We start from the raw sequence: 13,513 nt of genomic DNA on the forward strand, positions 1-13,513 counted from the left end.
ACACCTCCACTGCCTCTGGCACTAGAATCTATTCTGGGAACAGTGTCAGAGGCTGGCTGAGGATGGTGATGATACTGGGGCCACAATAAAGTTATTTCAATGAGGCACTGTGACATGGTCTGATTGAATTTAAAATGCATATCTCCTAAGCTTTCAAAAGTTCATAAATTCTTAAGCGTCATTATAACACAGATATTTCCCCCAAACACATGGTGGAGCACCTCAAAAGCTAAAGTGATTGCGGCTGAGATGCTTCCGTGAATGGAGTTAGACCAACAGAAAAATAACAGTGTTGCTGCGCAGGCTTCTTTTCCCTGTGCAGAGGCCTAGCTGTATGAAGGAAGATACCATTCCAGTGTCTCAGAACGACTGTGCACAATCATATACTGCTGAGCTATAGGGCCATTCCAAAGCATAAATTAACCCCCTTGGATTAGTAATGGATATAGCCAATGAGTTTGTTTTTCCCGTGTGTGTAAGAAAGAGTTGATACCTAGCAGAGAGTCCCACCCCAGGAGCTCAGGACTTCTGCACTAATAACTCCTTCTGAATGATGTGTTTAGAAGGAAAAGCACTACATGTAGTATTTTTCAGGTGCATTTAATTGTTGTTGCCATAAAATACAGCTGTCTGTGGAGTAAGGTCAATGTGACAATGGATTTTTGTGGTAGTTTTTTTCATCAATTAAAAGACAGCTGTCATAGAGGTTGGAGAGACGGCTCAATGGTTAGGAGGGCCTAAGTGCAGTCCCTAGTACCCACAAGTCCCTGCAACTACAGCTCCAAGAGACCTGGCATCCTCTTCTGGCTTTCAGTCATCCACACACAGGTGGCACATGTGACATATACTCCCACAGTCAGACAAACATGTAAGTAAAATAATAAAAGCCAATCTTCAACATGAAACTGAGGATACCCTAAAGATGATCCAGAGCACTAGTTCTGTATGGTATTCATCAACTTGTAAAGCTTTCTCCTTTTGATGAATGCCACGCACAATGGTTGCATATGGTAAGAGTAACATAAATGCCCGATAGAACTCAAACCAGTAATAGAATGGTTATCTATAACTCATATCAATAATACACTCATCATTATTATTCTTTGTAAGAAGTCTTGGAAATTAACAGGAAATAATTTTCAAGTGAGAACCGTGTAGCCTTTGACAGACACAAAGGCCAGAGTGAACACATAAGAACACTAAATGAGGAAGTATATAACTTCTTTATATTAGAACTTTCTTTATAGCTACAGGTATGGGATACCAGGTATCACCAGCTAGTCAGACTTCAATTTATAGTTCATTCAAATACAGTCAGTCACACGATCTCTCTCTCTCTCTCTCTCTCTCTCTCTCTCTCACACACACACACACACACAGCAGTTATGCAGGGTGTGGCTTAGTCAGATGTATAACCTCTGGATCTTTTAATTTATTGATGGGATAATCTTTCAGACTGACTATCAGAGCTACTCAACTAGTTCAATCAAGCAAGTTACAGTTCTTTAATTTAAATATGCAGAATTGGCAGTCCTTTTATATTTTCTTTTAAGCACACACACACACACACACACACACACACACAATTTCTCACATATCATTTAAAGCACTAGAGCATGAGTGAATAGGAGAGCTGAGCTTTTTATAGAAAGCATTGGTCAAATGTCAGTTATGGAGTCATTAGCTTCTCAGCACCCAGAGATGATTGTTCAGAAAGTATTAGCTGCCTTCGTTGCAATCCTTTAAAACCAGACAATTTATACATGACTATGTTCATAAAGATGCACAAAATAATGTGAAATGTAGAGAAATAATTTACTACTCAATCTCAGATACACAGATATACTTAAGAAAGAGAAGTTTTATTAGGGCAATTTCGCTTTATTTTTCCATACAGCAAAGTCAACTACTGCAGTAATAATAAAGTAAGCATAAAACAAACTGCAGCCCTAGACAGAATACATAATTTTAAGCAACTACAAGCAGAAAGTAAGTTGTGATTACATAAGAGTAAAACCAAGCGCATTGTCCTTCCAGCAGATGAAAGTGTGTGGGTGGCTGGTAAGTGCAACATGAGTCGCCAGCTGGGGTGACAGCTGGGCAGCCAAGTCGTTAAACAAGTGGCCATTCTCACATTTTGCTCTTTTGAGTGCTTCTGAGTTGAAAATTAAAACTGTGAAATTTGAACTTTTTTTTTTTCACCTGCGGAAAGAACAAGTTCTACAGCAATTAAAAAACAATCACAGAACAACTACAGGTGTGCTGTTTGGTTTGCCTGTGTATGGTTGAAATTTTGTGAAAGTCAATAGTTGTTTTGAAGATTTCATTTTGTGAACATTAAACCACTGAAATTGGTAGATATCAATCTGAATAATATATGTCCTTAGCATAGTTCTTTCTCTCTTTTTTTTTGTTGTTGAAGTTTTAAACATGCAGTAGTTTTGAAAACAATGTAAGGAATATCTGATCCATGATTTCATCTTAGTGGCTGAAGTACCTGCTAATTTTTGGTAATGATCTTCAGGCAGATTTGGCCCAATGGAGTTTTGTCAGTCATGAGATCTTGGAAGGATGGCAAATCTTTCCAGCTGAAAAGTCCTGGCAAACTACAAGCTGTCCACAGAAAGCAAAGCGACGTGTTTGAAGGGGATGGAGTGCTAACTCTGTGCCACTTTTGCAAGCAATTTTGCTCAGTCTGTCATTTCATTAGCCTTAACAAAACTCCTTGTAATTATAGACGTTTTTATTCAAAATAAGATCTTGCTATTATACAGGTTTCTCTCTTTTGACTATATACAGAAGTGCAAAAAGTCAACCTTCTCTCTAGACTTTCCAACATGCTAAATTGCAGCATCATCAACCCTCAAGAGTTTGCACACACGCTAAAATTCTCATTACGTAAACTTTGAGTATTTGGATTATCAACAAAAAGTCCCTTGTTCTATTTATTGATTATGCAGCTTATTTATAACAAGGCCTGATATTCAGGGATTTCAAAAATATTAAACAATACTTTAACATTTGAAATGGATACAGTAGAAAATAAATTTTATTCTAATATCTAGGATCTAGATCTTCTCATAATAACTAATTACAAACAAAATAAATCATCAAAATATTACTCAATTGTCTGCCAGGATTGTTGCCATAGCAACAACTTAACTTCTTACTTAGCAATGATTATATATTTATAAGATATCCATATAAAAGATCTTTGTTCTTTTAATGAAAACTAGACAAGAACAATGACTGACATTCTTACACTGTAATATTAAATCAGTAAAATATAAATCATTTAGTTAACAATAATACGGATATTCATATGACACTACATGTAATTTAAAACTGAGTATGTTATGAAGAAAAAACTACTTTAATTTTTTTGTATTTTGAAAAATTCATTGGTAAAATCTAATAAAACAATAGTCTAAAAACTGAAATGGTATTCAACTGTTAATAGAAAATGAAAATCTAATAAATGTAGGAAATGAAAAACTACATTTTAACAAGAAAAATAAGTAATATTCTATAATGTAACTAACTACAATAACATGTGAAGTCATCATTACTCTCTTAACACGATTGAAAGTACATTGGTGTGGGTTCCAACCCGTAATGTAATAATCTAAGGCTTTAATAGATGTACAGTACAATCAGTACAATCAACACATCAGTCTTATATTAGAAAGCATTTCTCTCAAGCATAAAAACTTGCAGTAAACTTGGAAGTATGGACAGTTCTATAACAGAACTCTCACTTCTTCCGTTCCACACCAGAACTGCCAGTGACCTGGCCCCTACTCAGCGATCTTTAGAACTGCTGAACAGAGCAAAAATATCCTTTACTAGCTGCAACATCCAAACCACATAAAAGGGGAATTCCTTTGGATGAATCCATTCTTAAAAACTGAATGCACATCTATTTTTAAAATTTTTAAAAGGCTTTCTAAGGCTATAAGCAGTTAATCTGAACAAAAGAATCACATATAAAATTCACCCATGTACTTAACCCACCCAATTACTAGGTTAATTAAACATTTCCCATTTTCATATTTTGGTTTATCATGCATCTGATGACAGTGCTGTTCTTTGTTTAGAGTCACTATTTTGAATGTGACTGTGATGAAGCAAACGTGAACCCATTTCTGCAAAGCATTTATAGTCTTTTGACTTTTGACAGAGGCTATAAATAGAAGCAAAATAATTTCCTCAAACATTTTTTGTTATTGTGTCTCAGAAATGGCATATCCCTTTTGAATAACATGTTATATAGTAGAGTATGCATAAATATTACACTATAATGCATTAAAATAATTTTATATATCTATCATATATATCTCCAGTATGTGAAAGGTTATCTGTATTGAGTTTGTGTTGTGCTGTCTATTGTTACTGTAAAGTTAAATTGGCCATTTCTGAGACAGCTTTGGTTTCAAAAACAAAAAAGAAGAGAATGGTGCCCTTTGATTGATTAGTTCTAGCAAATAAGCAACAAAATGTGGCTCCAGAAACAATAACACTGAAGAAATAATACTCTAATTTGATGTACAGTCTATGGCACTTCATGAGAATCCTTAACAACATGGTACTTAAAGCCATGATGTGCTTTAAAATATACACAGTTGTGGTTTTGCTTGGCACATTCATCTCTGTCAGATCCCTCCCTCACCATGTCTTACAATCTATTACAGTAAAAATATTACTCTTAAACAAAAATGACTGTGCATGCGCGCTCTCAGCTCTAATGGCGATTTTAAATACAAGGTGCACCTTTGTTACTTGTAAACCTTGAAAGAAATAAACTTATTTTTAAAAAATTATATCTTGGTCTACAGACGTACCAATACATAATAGAATCATGGTTACACCATAGTCTGTCTTTTCAAGATGGCATGAATATATAGGAAACTAATTATGTATGCATATTTTAATGCATAACTCTGTGCTACAAAAGAAAGACAATGTTGTTGTTTTAGATAGGAATATCACCTCAGCACAAATACCAATTGAATGTACAAAGTGTGTAGGCAACAGTGTGCAGCAGGTTCCCATGTTGTCTTTTCTTCTGGTTAACATGCAATATGTGGATGTCTTGTGGCTGAGGGATTTTTGTGTGTGTTGCTTGACGGTATATACAATATGGCTAATGACGTCGTCCTTACTCTAATCAAGCACACTGTCCTTTCCTCTTTGTATGATCTAGAATAGGAAAAAGAGACAGTCTTTGTTCAAACATATAAGTAGTTAAAACATTTTTAATACATAGTAATATACATATACCACATACATGCGCGCACACACACATACACACACATCTTGATATACAGACAACACACTGACAAAAATTCCTACTAAACTTATAACCAACAAGGCAGTGTGCGTATGCCATGCACCTGACCAGCTATGAAGGAGCAGCATTTTGTCCCTCCCTCCTTTTTTAGCCCTCCTGCTTAGCCTGGAGCTTGCTATAGAGACCAGGTTGTCCTTGAGTTCACAGAAATCCACTCATATTTGCCTCCCACGTGCTGGGTTAAAGGTATGTACCATCGTACCTGGCCAGAACTACTCTTGACAGTTACAAAATGAACAAAAATGTACTTAAATAACTGTTAACTGTAACATATCTTTGGCAGAGCCCCTTACACTTGGTACTCTTCATTCTCAAATGCCTCACCTTTCTCTCTCCTGTGGAATCTATGTGTCTGGCACCTGCTATGGACTCTTCCACTTTCTTTCTTTTTTTTTTTTTTAACTAACACTGCAGATTGCAAATCTGACCTGCGCTCTGTTCCTACTTCAATTCAAGGTCTCTTCTCCTACACTAGCCTTCCCTGTCCAAATGCCTTCTTTCCTGACTCCCGAGAAGAGGAGCTCTCGTACGTCTGCCTCCACTGAAGCTCATTCCAAGTTCTCCCATTTTCGCACAGTTGTGAGGTCATTCGCATCATTGCAACACTAACAAGGATGCTAACACGCTAACATGAAGCAGGGCCAAACCTTACTTGCAAATAGGTCATTGAGCGAATGAAAAGAAGCCACAAAGACCCCTCATCCGCCCACTGACAGGACTGAGTTTTAAATGGCTCTTTGTAAATGTCAAAACATAAGTACTTGTCATGCTTCTAAGTGCATGATCTATGTAAAGTTCGTATATGTTGAAAAAAATCTGTGCTCTATGGATGAAAGATAGCCAACTTTGCAGGCATTGAAAACAATGCTATGGAAAGCAAACACAAGACTCTAAGCCCTTGAGAGGAACAGCAGCGTCTTCTGAATCCTATTATCATCAAGCTAGCTACCTTGAAGTACTAGCTTAAATATTCAATTGATAAATAACTGATTCAAGTTCCAATTGAAGACATGTATGGTCCACTGTTCCCTACTGATCTTGTATACAGTCATACATGAGATGAGATGGTTATATATTCTCATATAGGAATGAGTAAAATAATACTTAAAATAATAACTTATGCCAAGTCTCCAAATAACCGCCTATAAGCTAAATCTAGTCCATTGCCTATTTTGAAAACAAGCATTTTCTTGAGGTACAGCTACATCCACTTATTTATATATTTGCTAATGGTTTTCACACTAATGTAGAGAACTACAGCAGAAATTGAATGTCCCCTATAGCCCAAAATCCTGGCCTGTGGCTTTAAGGTACCTTTTTAAAGTTCAGTTCATCAAATTTGACTCATGGCTTCTAATTACTTTTGCTATGTTTTATTTGTGCTTATATTTATTGGTAATATGAGATTAAAAACTCAAAATATATTATCCTTTAATATTTTATATTTTAAATATTAACATATTCCAACCACAAATACAGAGTGGTTATACTGCACGATAAACTTACTGTTTTGTGACGACAGCTCTACATCTGGGTAACATACTTGTGGCTAGTCAGATGTTCGGCAGATATTATGGGTATCTAGCAAATAAAAGATTGTTTAATGAATGATCCATGCAAGTGAGCCAACAACCAAGAGGTGAAAACATCTTAATATTAAACTTATAAAAACAGTGGGATTCAGCTGTGAAGTGACAGCCCTCATCTGGTCAACATGACATTAAATAAATGTAAATGCAAATGCCAGAGAAGCCAATCACTGCTTGTAATCTTCATGTTAAATCCTCTTCTACAAATGTTACCAGTGCTTAGGATGTAAGAGAAGTACAGCTATCAAAACTTCATGCAGAGCAGTTGTTAAAAGAAGCCCTTTTTGTTGGCCTACACACACACACACACACACACACACACACACACACACACACACACGTGCATGCACACACCCCATGGTTTCTTTTTAGCAATAATACTGAAATCAAGAGTAAAAAATTTCTTTCCTAATTTTGTGAAAGCAAATTTCTAACATTTCATTCAGATCGAAGTGTTTAACTTTTGTCTCAAATTAAAAATACCAGGTGTGAATTACAAAACAGTAATTAAAAAATAACTTGGAAAGAGAAGAGGTTTTCTTCTGAGCAGACTTCAGCATTTCTACACATTTCACTGCATTTTAAATAGGCAAGTAAGAATCAGACAGTTGGAGAAAAAAAACACAAAAAGAAACTGGTACAGAGGTTACTTTTTCCAATATTGGAGAGCCAGGCAATTGAACTTATGATTTGATTCTCTTTTAAACTCCAGCTAAAGACTGGTTAAGTGGGAAAGGTAGGCCCAAGGCTTGAGTGCAGCAGAGGCCTAAGGACACTGGTTCTAACAACACTGATTTGTTTCTAGTTGTGTAAACCTGCAAAGCAACTGGTGAGTGTGTTTTTAAACTTATTCTGTACAATGACACTAAGTCTATTTCAGAAAGTCTGGTGGTAACAATGAACTCACGTTCCTGAAGGCTTTTGTCGTTTTAATTTAAATCTCCTTGACTATCTCAATCAACTAAAAACTATACTTCACTATGTGCCATTTAAGTGTGGTGTCTGAGCTGACATTTTACACAGGTTTACAGCATTGGCAAATGGCACAGACATGTGCTCCAAATATAAGGAAGCTTCTCATACCATGGTTCCTGCTGCTACAGGACGGGATGTTGAACCCAACAGTGTAGAAGCATCAAGGATGGGGCTGTCAAAACATACCAAGGACCTTCAACACCACTCAATGCAGATGAAGGGCCAGCTATAAACTTCTGCATGCATACAGGCTGCATTTTGTGGCATGAGCTCTTTCCAGCATTGCTGAAGTACTGTAGGCATATACATATGTATGTATATGTAGATATAATATATGTGTGTGTGTATATATATATATATCCATTCCCTTTTCTTTGGTTGTAAAATAGTAATAGTATGAAGACCCAAGAATTATGCATGAAATGGTCACAGCACAATGCAAGAAGTAAAGTGTCCCTTACAATCCAAGTGGCCAAGGGTATGATGAATTTGCTTTGCCATATTTGTGCTTACACCAGCAATTCTACAGTCATATATGATATGCACACAAACGTCCAGCATTGTTTATGTGCACCATAAATGGTCTGCACTGAGTCTCTCTATATTTCTGCCAACACAACGATCATGCCACACATGCACACGCTTGTGTTCTTATAAATGAGTCTTATGTGTTTGCACAAATCCAAGGGTGTTTTGATAAGTCTGAAAAACTTATTATTTTTTCAAAGAAATATTTAAGGCTTGTCTAGAACTTAAAATTAAAACCATTTGGAATTATGTTCTTGAAAGGTATTAATGACTATATTAATAGCTGAAAATCCATCAAGAGATGGTATATTGAAAAAACAAGGTGTCTGCTCCTCAGCAGTGGGTGTGTTTGTCCCAGGGGTGCTACACTGTCTGTCAGACAAGGCTTCTCCTTACTCTCACTAGGCTCTGTCTAACCTCAGTCAGTGGTCTGTGTGTAACCTGTTTTAGTGTCTTTCATAGATCACCAACCCTACTGAGCTATGCTATTCTAACACACATATCTGCACATTCAAGGCCAGATTTATTACTAAAATGTAAGCTTAATTAGTGCAGAGCTGGAAAATATTTTCTATTAAAGAATATTCAGAAAATCCTGGTGGGAGTAATGACATTTTTTAATTTAAATTCCTTAAATGACCATTTTATTTTAAATAGTCCATTCTTGTCCATATCATCTAAATTTAAGTAGGACCCATCTGCTTAAAAGAATTCTGTATGTTCCTTTCCTCCATATTTTAACTGAGTATAGGATAAGTATTATTTATCATATGTGATTTAATTTTCTTTCTAACATCTCCAACATTTATTCAGGTTAATTATAGAAATGAGAGCCCTTAATTTCATTTTTCATTTAAAAATAGCAAGAATCACAGCTGAAAGATGCTGTATATAAAAGTAATTAATTTTAGCAAGCAATTTGCTTATCAAAAATTAGATTATGAAAAAACAACTATTTACAAGGGTGGTCATTTGTGGCATAGAAATGCATTTATATATTTTCCATTTTATTAAGAATTTAGGAAAGAACTAAAAAACTATATATCAGATGCTTTAAGAATAACCTCATAATTGCTTTCATTTTGGTTGGCCAAAGTACAGATTAGTTAGAAAAAATGAGAATTGCTTGTGTAAATATCAGTTTAGTAGCTTCAGAAACAGAGCTGCAAAAACTTTGGAGCGCTTATAAATGGCGTAAAAGGAATCTGCTGCTTGTCTTGAAGAGAATGTGTAGGCCAACAAGAGGTATCTTTGAAAACCCATGCTCAGGAAAGCACCCTCTACAGCTCTCCCACACACACGACTCCCACTGGGCACAATGGGGTCCATGTGCTAAGGAGAAGGCTGTTGGACTGGGCCCTAGGAAGAGTTGGATTTTAAGAAACAAAGCTGTAAATTAGCAAACCTGGTTGGCTGTGGCTGTTGCAGCGAAGGGAACACTTGTGGCAGATGTTGTTGCTGCGGACACAGTGGCTGGCGTAGCACCGTGCACCATGGGAACTTTCGGAGGGAAAATCATATAAGCAAACATACAGAAGAGTGTAGCAATATGGAAACCATGGCAACATGGAGGAGATCATTGGGCATGGTATTTATCATAGCAAGAAGCCATGTGACAGGACATCATCACCAGCGAGTGACATGCAATCACAGCGCAAAGCAGGACAACATTCCAAGAAGAGAAGGGAAGGGAGGGATGAAAGAGAAAAAAAAAGGGGGGGAAAAAAAGCTTGTTACCATTAAATCAAGAAAATTGACACAAACAGGCTTAATTTGCTAAGTTAAAAAACAAGAATTTTATATAGTGTTTATAGACATTAAAATATAAATAAAATGCAGGTATTTACTTTGTACAGTTAGCCATTTGAATAAAAGTTCTTTTTTATTATTCACTATTATGAAAATATACAATCATTACTTTTATGAGATAGACTTGTTTTTATATATCAGAACTCATAGTCCAATCAAAATCCACTAATGGTGACTAAAGGAAACTTGCGTGGAAAGAAAACATTTATGTGGGACCATGTCAATTAAATAGAAAATGGCATTTAATTGACAAGTGTTAGTAAAAAGGAAATGGACTTGCCCAATAGATACAAGTTAAACTTAGCAGTGGATTTTGAGGGGCTGTGAGATGCACCATAGATTTAAGATAATCAAGAAACAAAGCTGGCACCTACCAACACTTGTAGCGGGTGTCATGCACAATATTGAGCCTGCCCATCATGCATTGCAACAGGAAGGTGGATTTGAAAAGGGAAAAGAATTAAAACATCCCATCACACGTGTAATTAGGAAATTCATTTGAACAAAGAAGAAAAATTGTTATTCTGGGAACAGTGGCATGTACATGTGAGCACAATCAAATCACACAGTAGCACAGTGGTCGTTAGAACTAGTCCTGAGGGAGGGAGGAGTGAAAGCCAGCTCACTGTGTGCTAGGATACTTTGTTTCTCTTAACTGTGGCCTACAGACAGAGCACTTCCAAGAACATTTACACCTATATAATTCTGCAGAAGAAACTCTGTAATCCTTTTGTTTTAACCTAGCTGCCAGATCTCTTCATGCTTTGCTACTTCTGAATCGGACACATAAAGGCATGGATGTTTTCTTTAGACTAAATTCCCTGAATAATTAGAAATAATATTTACTATTAAAATGCTAAAAACTTCAATGCACAAAACTGACTGAACAGAACCTCATTTTAACTCATGGGCGTTGTTTCTTTGCTCATTGTAGCAGCAACCATACAGACAGGAACAAGGTTGTAATCATCCAGACAAAAAACTTGATTTAGAGGCCTATGAAGTAATAAATAAACAGTATGCAAAAAGGTGAAAATTTATTTCTTTAGTTTAGAATTCAAATGCACAAAATGTATTGTTGGGGAGCATATATGCTCTTAGGAATCTCAAAACTAGTTTTTCTGCTAGTATCCGGCAAGAGACTGATTTTCACTGCTAGACCCACAAGACTTCTGAGATTAGCCAATGTTTACAAAAACTCAAAGGCAAGAATTTGCTAATTAGACTGTGTAAAAACCCTGAGAGGGAGATAATGAGGATGGACAGGTCTCACAAGGGCGGGTGGGCGTCAGTCCTGGTGGTCTGACTGTGAGAACTAAGTACAAATGGCACATTCACAGCTCCTGTTCTCTGGCACACAAATACTGAAAACCTGCCTATTTTACCAAGTACACACTACACTCCCATATGGAGAACCTGTTCTGTCTACAAGATTATTTTAGAATTCTAAGTTTTAAAATATAAAATGTCTTTGTATTTCTATCTAAATCTCTGAATCTTGGCACACCCTGTTTAAATACTAGCAGCATCTGTGATGCACAGTTGTTAGAAAAATATCTGCCAACTGAGTCCTGTCAGAGTGATTTTACACAACAAACTGCCATTGAGAAACATAACTGAAATGCAGATCACTCAACTGGCTCTGCAGTTACACCTGCAGTTCCTCTGTTATCGTCATCTGACCATGGGCAGCGAGGCCCATGATTAAACTGAGATTAAACTGAGTACTGGAGCTAGGGAAGCAAGCTCATGTTCTATAGGGACACAGCACGTAAAACACTTGAGCAGATTTGTCATTTGCTAATACTCATGTATAAAGACTTGTGAGACTGCAACAAGAACAACAGAACAGACCAATAACAAAGAAGATAATTTGAGACAACACAGCAAGCACAGCTGAATGCTGGGTCTGGGTCCTGTATAAGCACAGCTGAATGCTGGGTCTGGGTCCTGTATAAGCACAGCTGAATGCTGGGTCTGGGTCCTGTATAAGCACAGCTGAATGCTGGGTCTGGGTTCTGTGTAAGCACAGCTGAATGCTGGGTCTGGGTCCTCTATAAGCACTACCCTCCAGGGCAGGAGGACTGGAAAAGAAAATGGCAAAGGAAAAGGAAGGGGTAGAGTGTGCTGCCTAAGGAACACTGAAGCCCTTTAAATATTCTCCAAGTTACAGGTTTTGAGATGAGTGCGATGCTTCAGTTTGCCTACTCTTCTATTCTCTCATGCACAAATGAGCCTGTGTGTGCTGGATGTGAGCTGACCTTTCCGTAAAACCTTAACTTTTCCTGATTGAATTTTAGTTTGGGTTATCATCCTCATTATCATTGTAACCAATGCACACAGCTTCAGAGAGGATTTGTAGCAAATAAACACAAGGCAGCGATGACAATACCAGCTGGGGTGCAGTAACTCACAAGTATGGACACAGTGCTGTAGGACCCTCTTACCCAAACCAAAAGCCATTTTCGAAATGACCATAATATTCATCTTTACTTCCAATGGGTTAATTTACTAATGATGCACAAATAGTCAATTTAAAGTTTCCCTCAGTTTTTCACACAAGACAAAATTTAAGCGAATGTGTTGATCAATTCCCAATTTCCCGTAGAAAGATGTTTGCACAGCAGAATGGTGTGGTTCTGAGAAATGTGTCACTGCAATTGCATTATCTTTTAAATTAAAATTTTAATTATCTGTGTGAATATAAAAAATACTTATATAAAATAAATAAATTAAAGGTATAGTTACTAATATGTTAAGGAGAAAAACAGAGGAGAGAAAATGTTATAGTCAGGGATCTAATTGGGATGTCTATGTAATAACATTTGCTTATTTAAGTTTATGGTAAGGGCTATAAAGAGAATTTGACATACTCTAAAATTAATCAATATTGTTTTACTACTTAAAACTTGCAGTCAATTAAATTGTTAAAACTGATATTCAAATATGCAATAACCTCCCTATTTTTATTATTATAAATATTTTTTAACACAAATTTAAAATAAACTATAAATCTTTATACTTATATTGATTATAATAAAAGGGACAGGCTAAAGATTTCCCTACCTCCCTGGTCCAAACACCTACATCACCATTTAACAATTTCCTGGCCCTTTCTTTATTTCTAGTAGTACTGTAATATGAGCCAACATAGAAGTTGCCTTAAGTAAACTAGTTTAGCTCTTTTAAAAACTGTCTTCTAACACTGTTTGAGAAAAATATGGTAGGTAGAGAGATGTGATATGCTTCAAAGGAAGGAAAA

General features: G+C 36.4%; 1 protein-coding gene across 25 annotated transcripts in view; it reads right to left on the reverse strand.

Annotated features, from left to right (window-relative positions):
* Positions 1-1,843: 1,843 nt before the first annotated feature.
* Mbnl1 (muscleblind like splicing regulator 1) overlaps positions 1,844-13,513 on the reverse strand; it is a 168,983-nt gene continuing 157,313 nt past the window's right edge. For 13 of the 25 annotated variants that reach the window (XM_052180446.1, XM_052180426.1, XM_052180447.1 and 10 more), the window contains 4 exons: positions 10,626-10,661; positions 9,848-9,942; positions 6,857-6,931; positions 1,844-5,199 (listed from right to left, as the gene is read on the reverse strand). In XM_052180446.1, the coding sequence (XP_052036406.1) occupies positions 6,875-6,931; positions 9,848-9,942; positions 10,626-10,661 (188 nt within the window). In that variant the 3' untranslated portion in view covers positions 1,844-5,199; positions 6,857-6,874. The remainder of the gene's footprint in view (positions 5,200-6,856; positions 6,932-9,847; positions 9,943-10,625; positions 10,662-13,513) is intronic. The other 12 variants (XM_052180429.1, XM_052180439.1, XM_052180431.1 and 9 more) reach the window with 3 other exon arrangements.

The sequence above is a fragment of the Apodemus sylvaticus genome, chromosome 4, assembly GCF_947179515.1.
Source record: "Apodemus sylvaticus chromosome 4, mApoSyl1.1, whole genome shotgun sequence".
Taxonomy (NCBI): Eukaryota; Metazoa; Chordata; class Mammalia; order Rodentia; family Muridae; genus Apodemus; species Apodemus sylvaticus.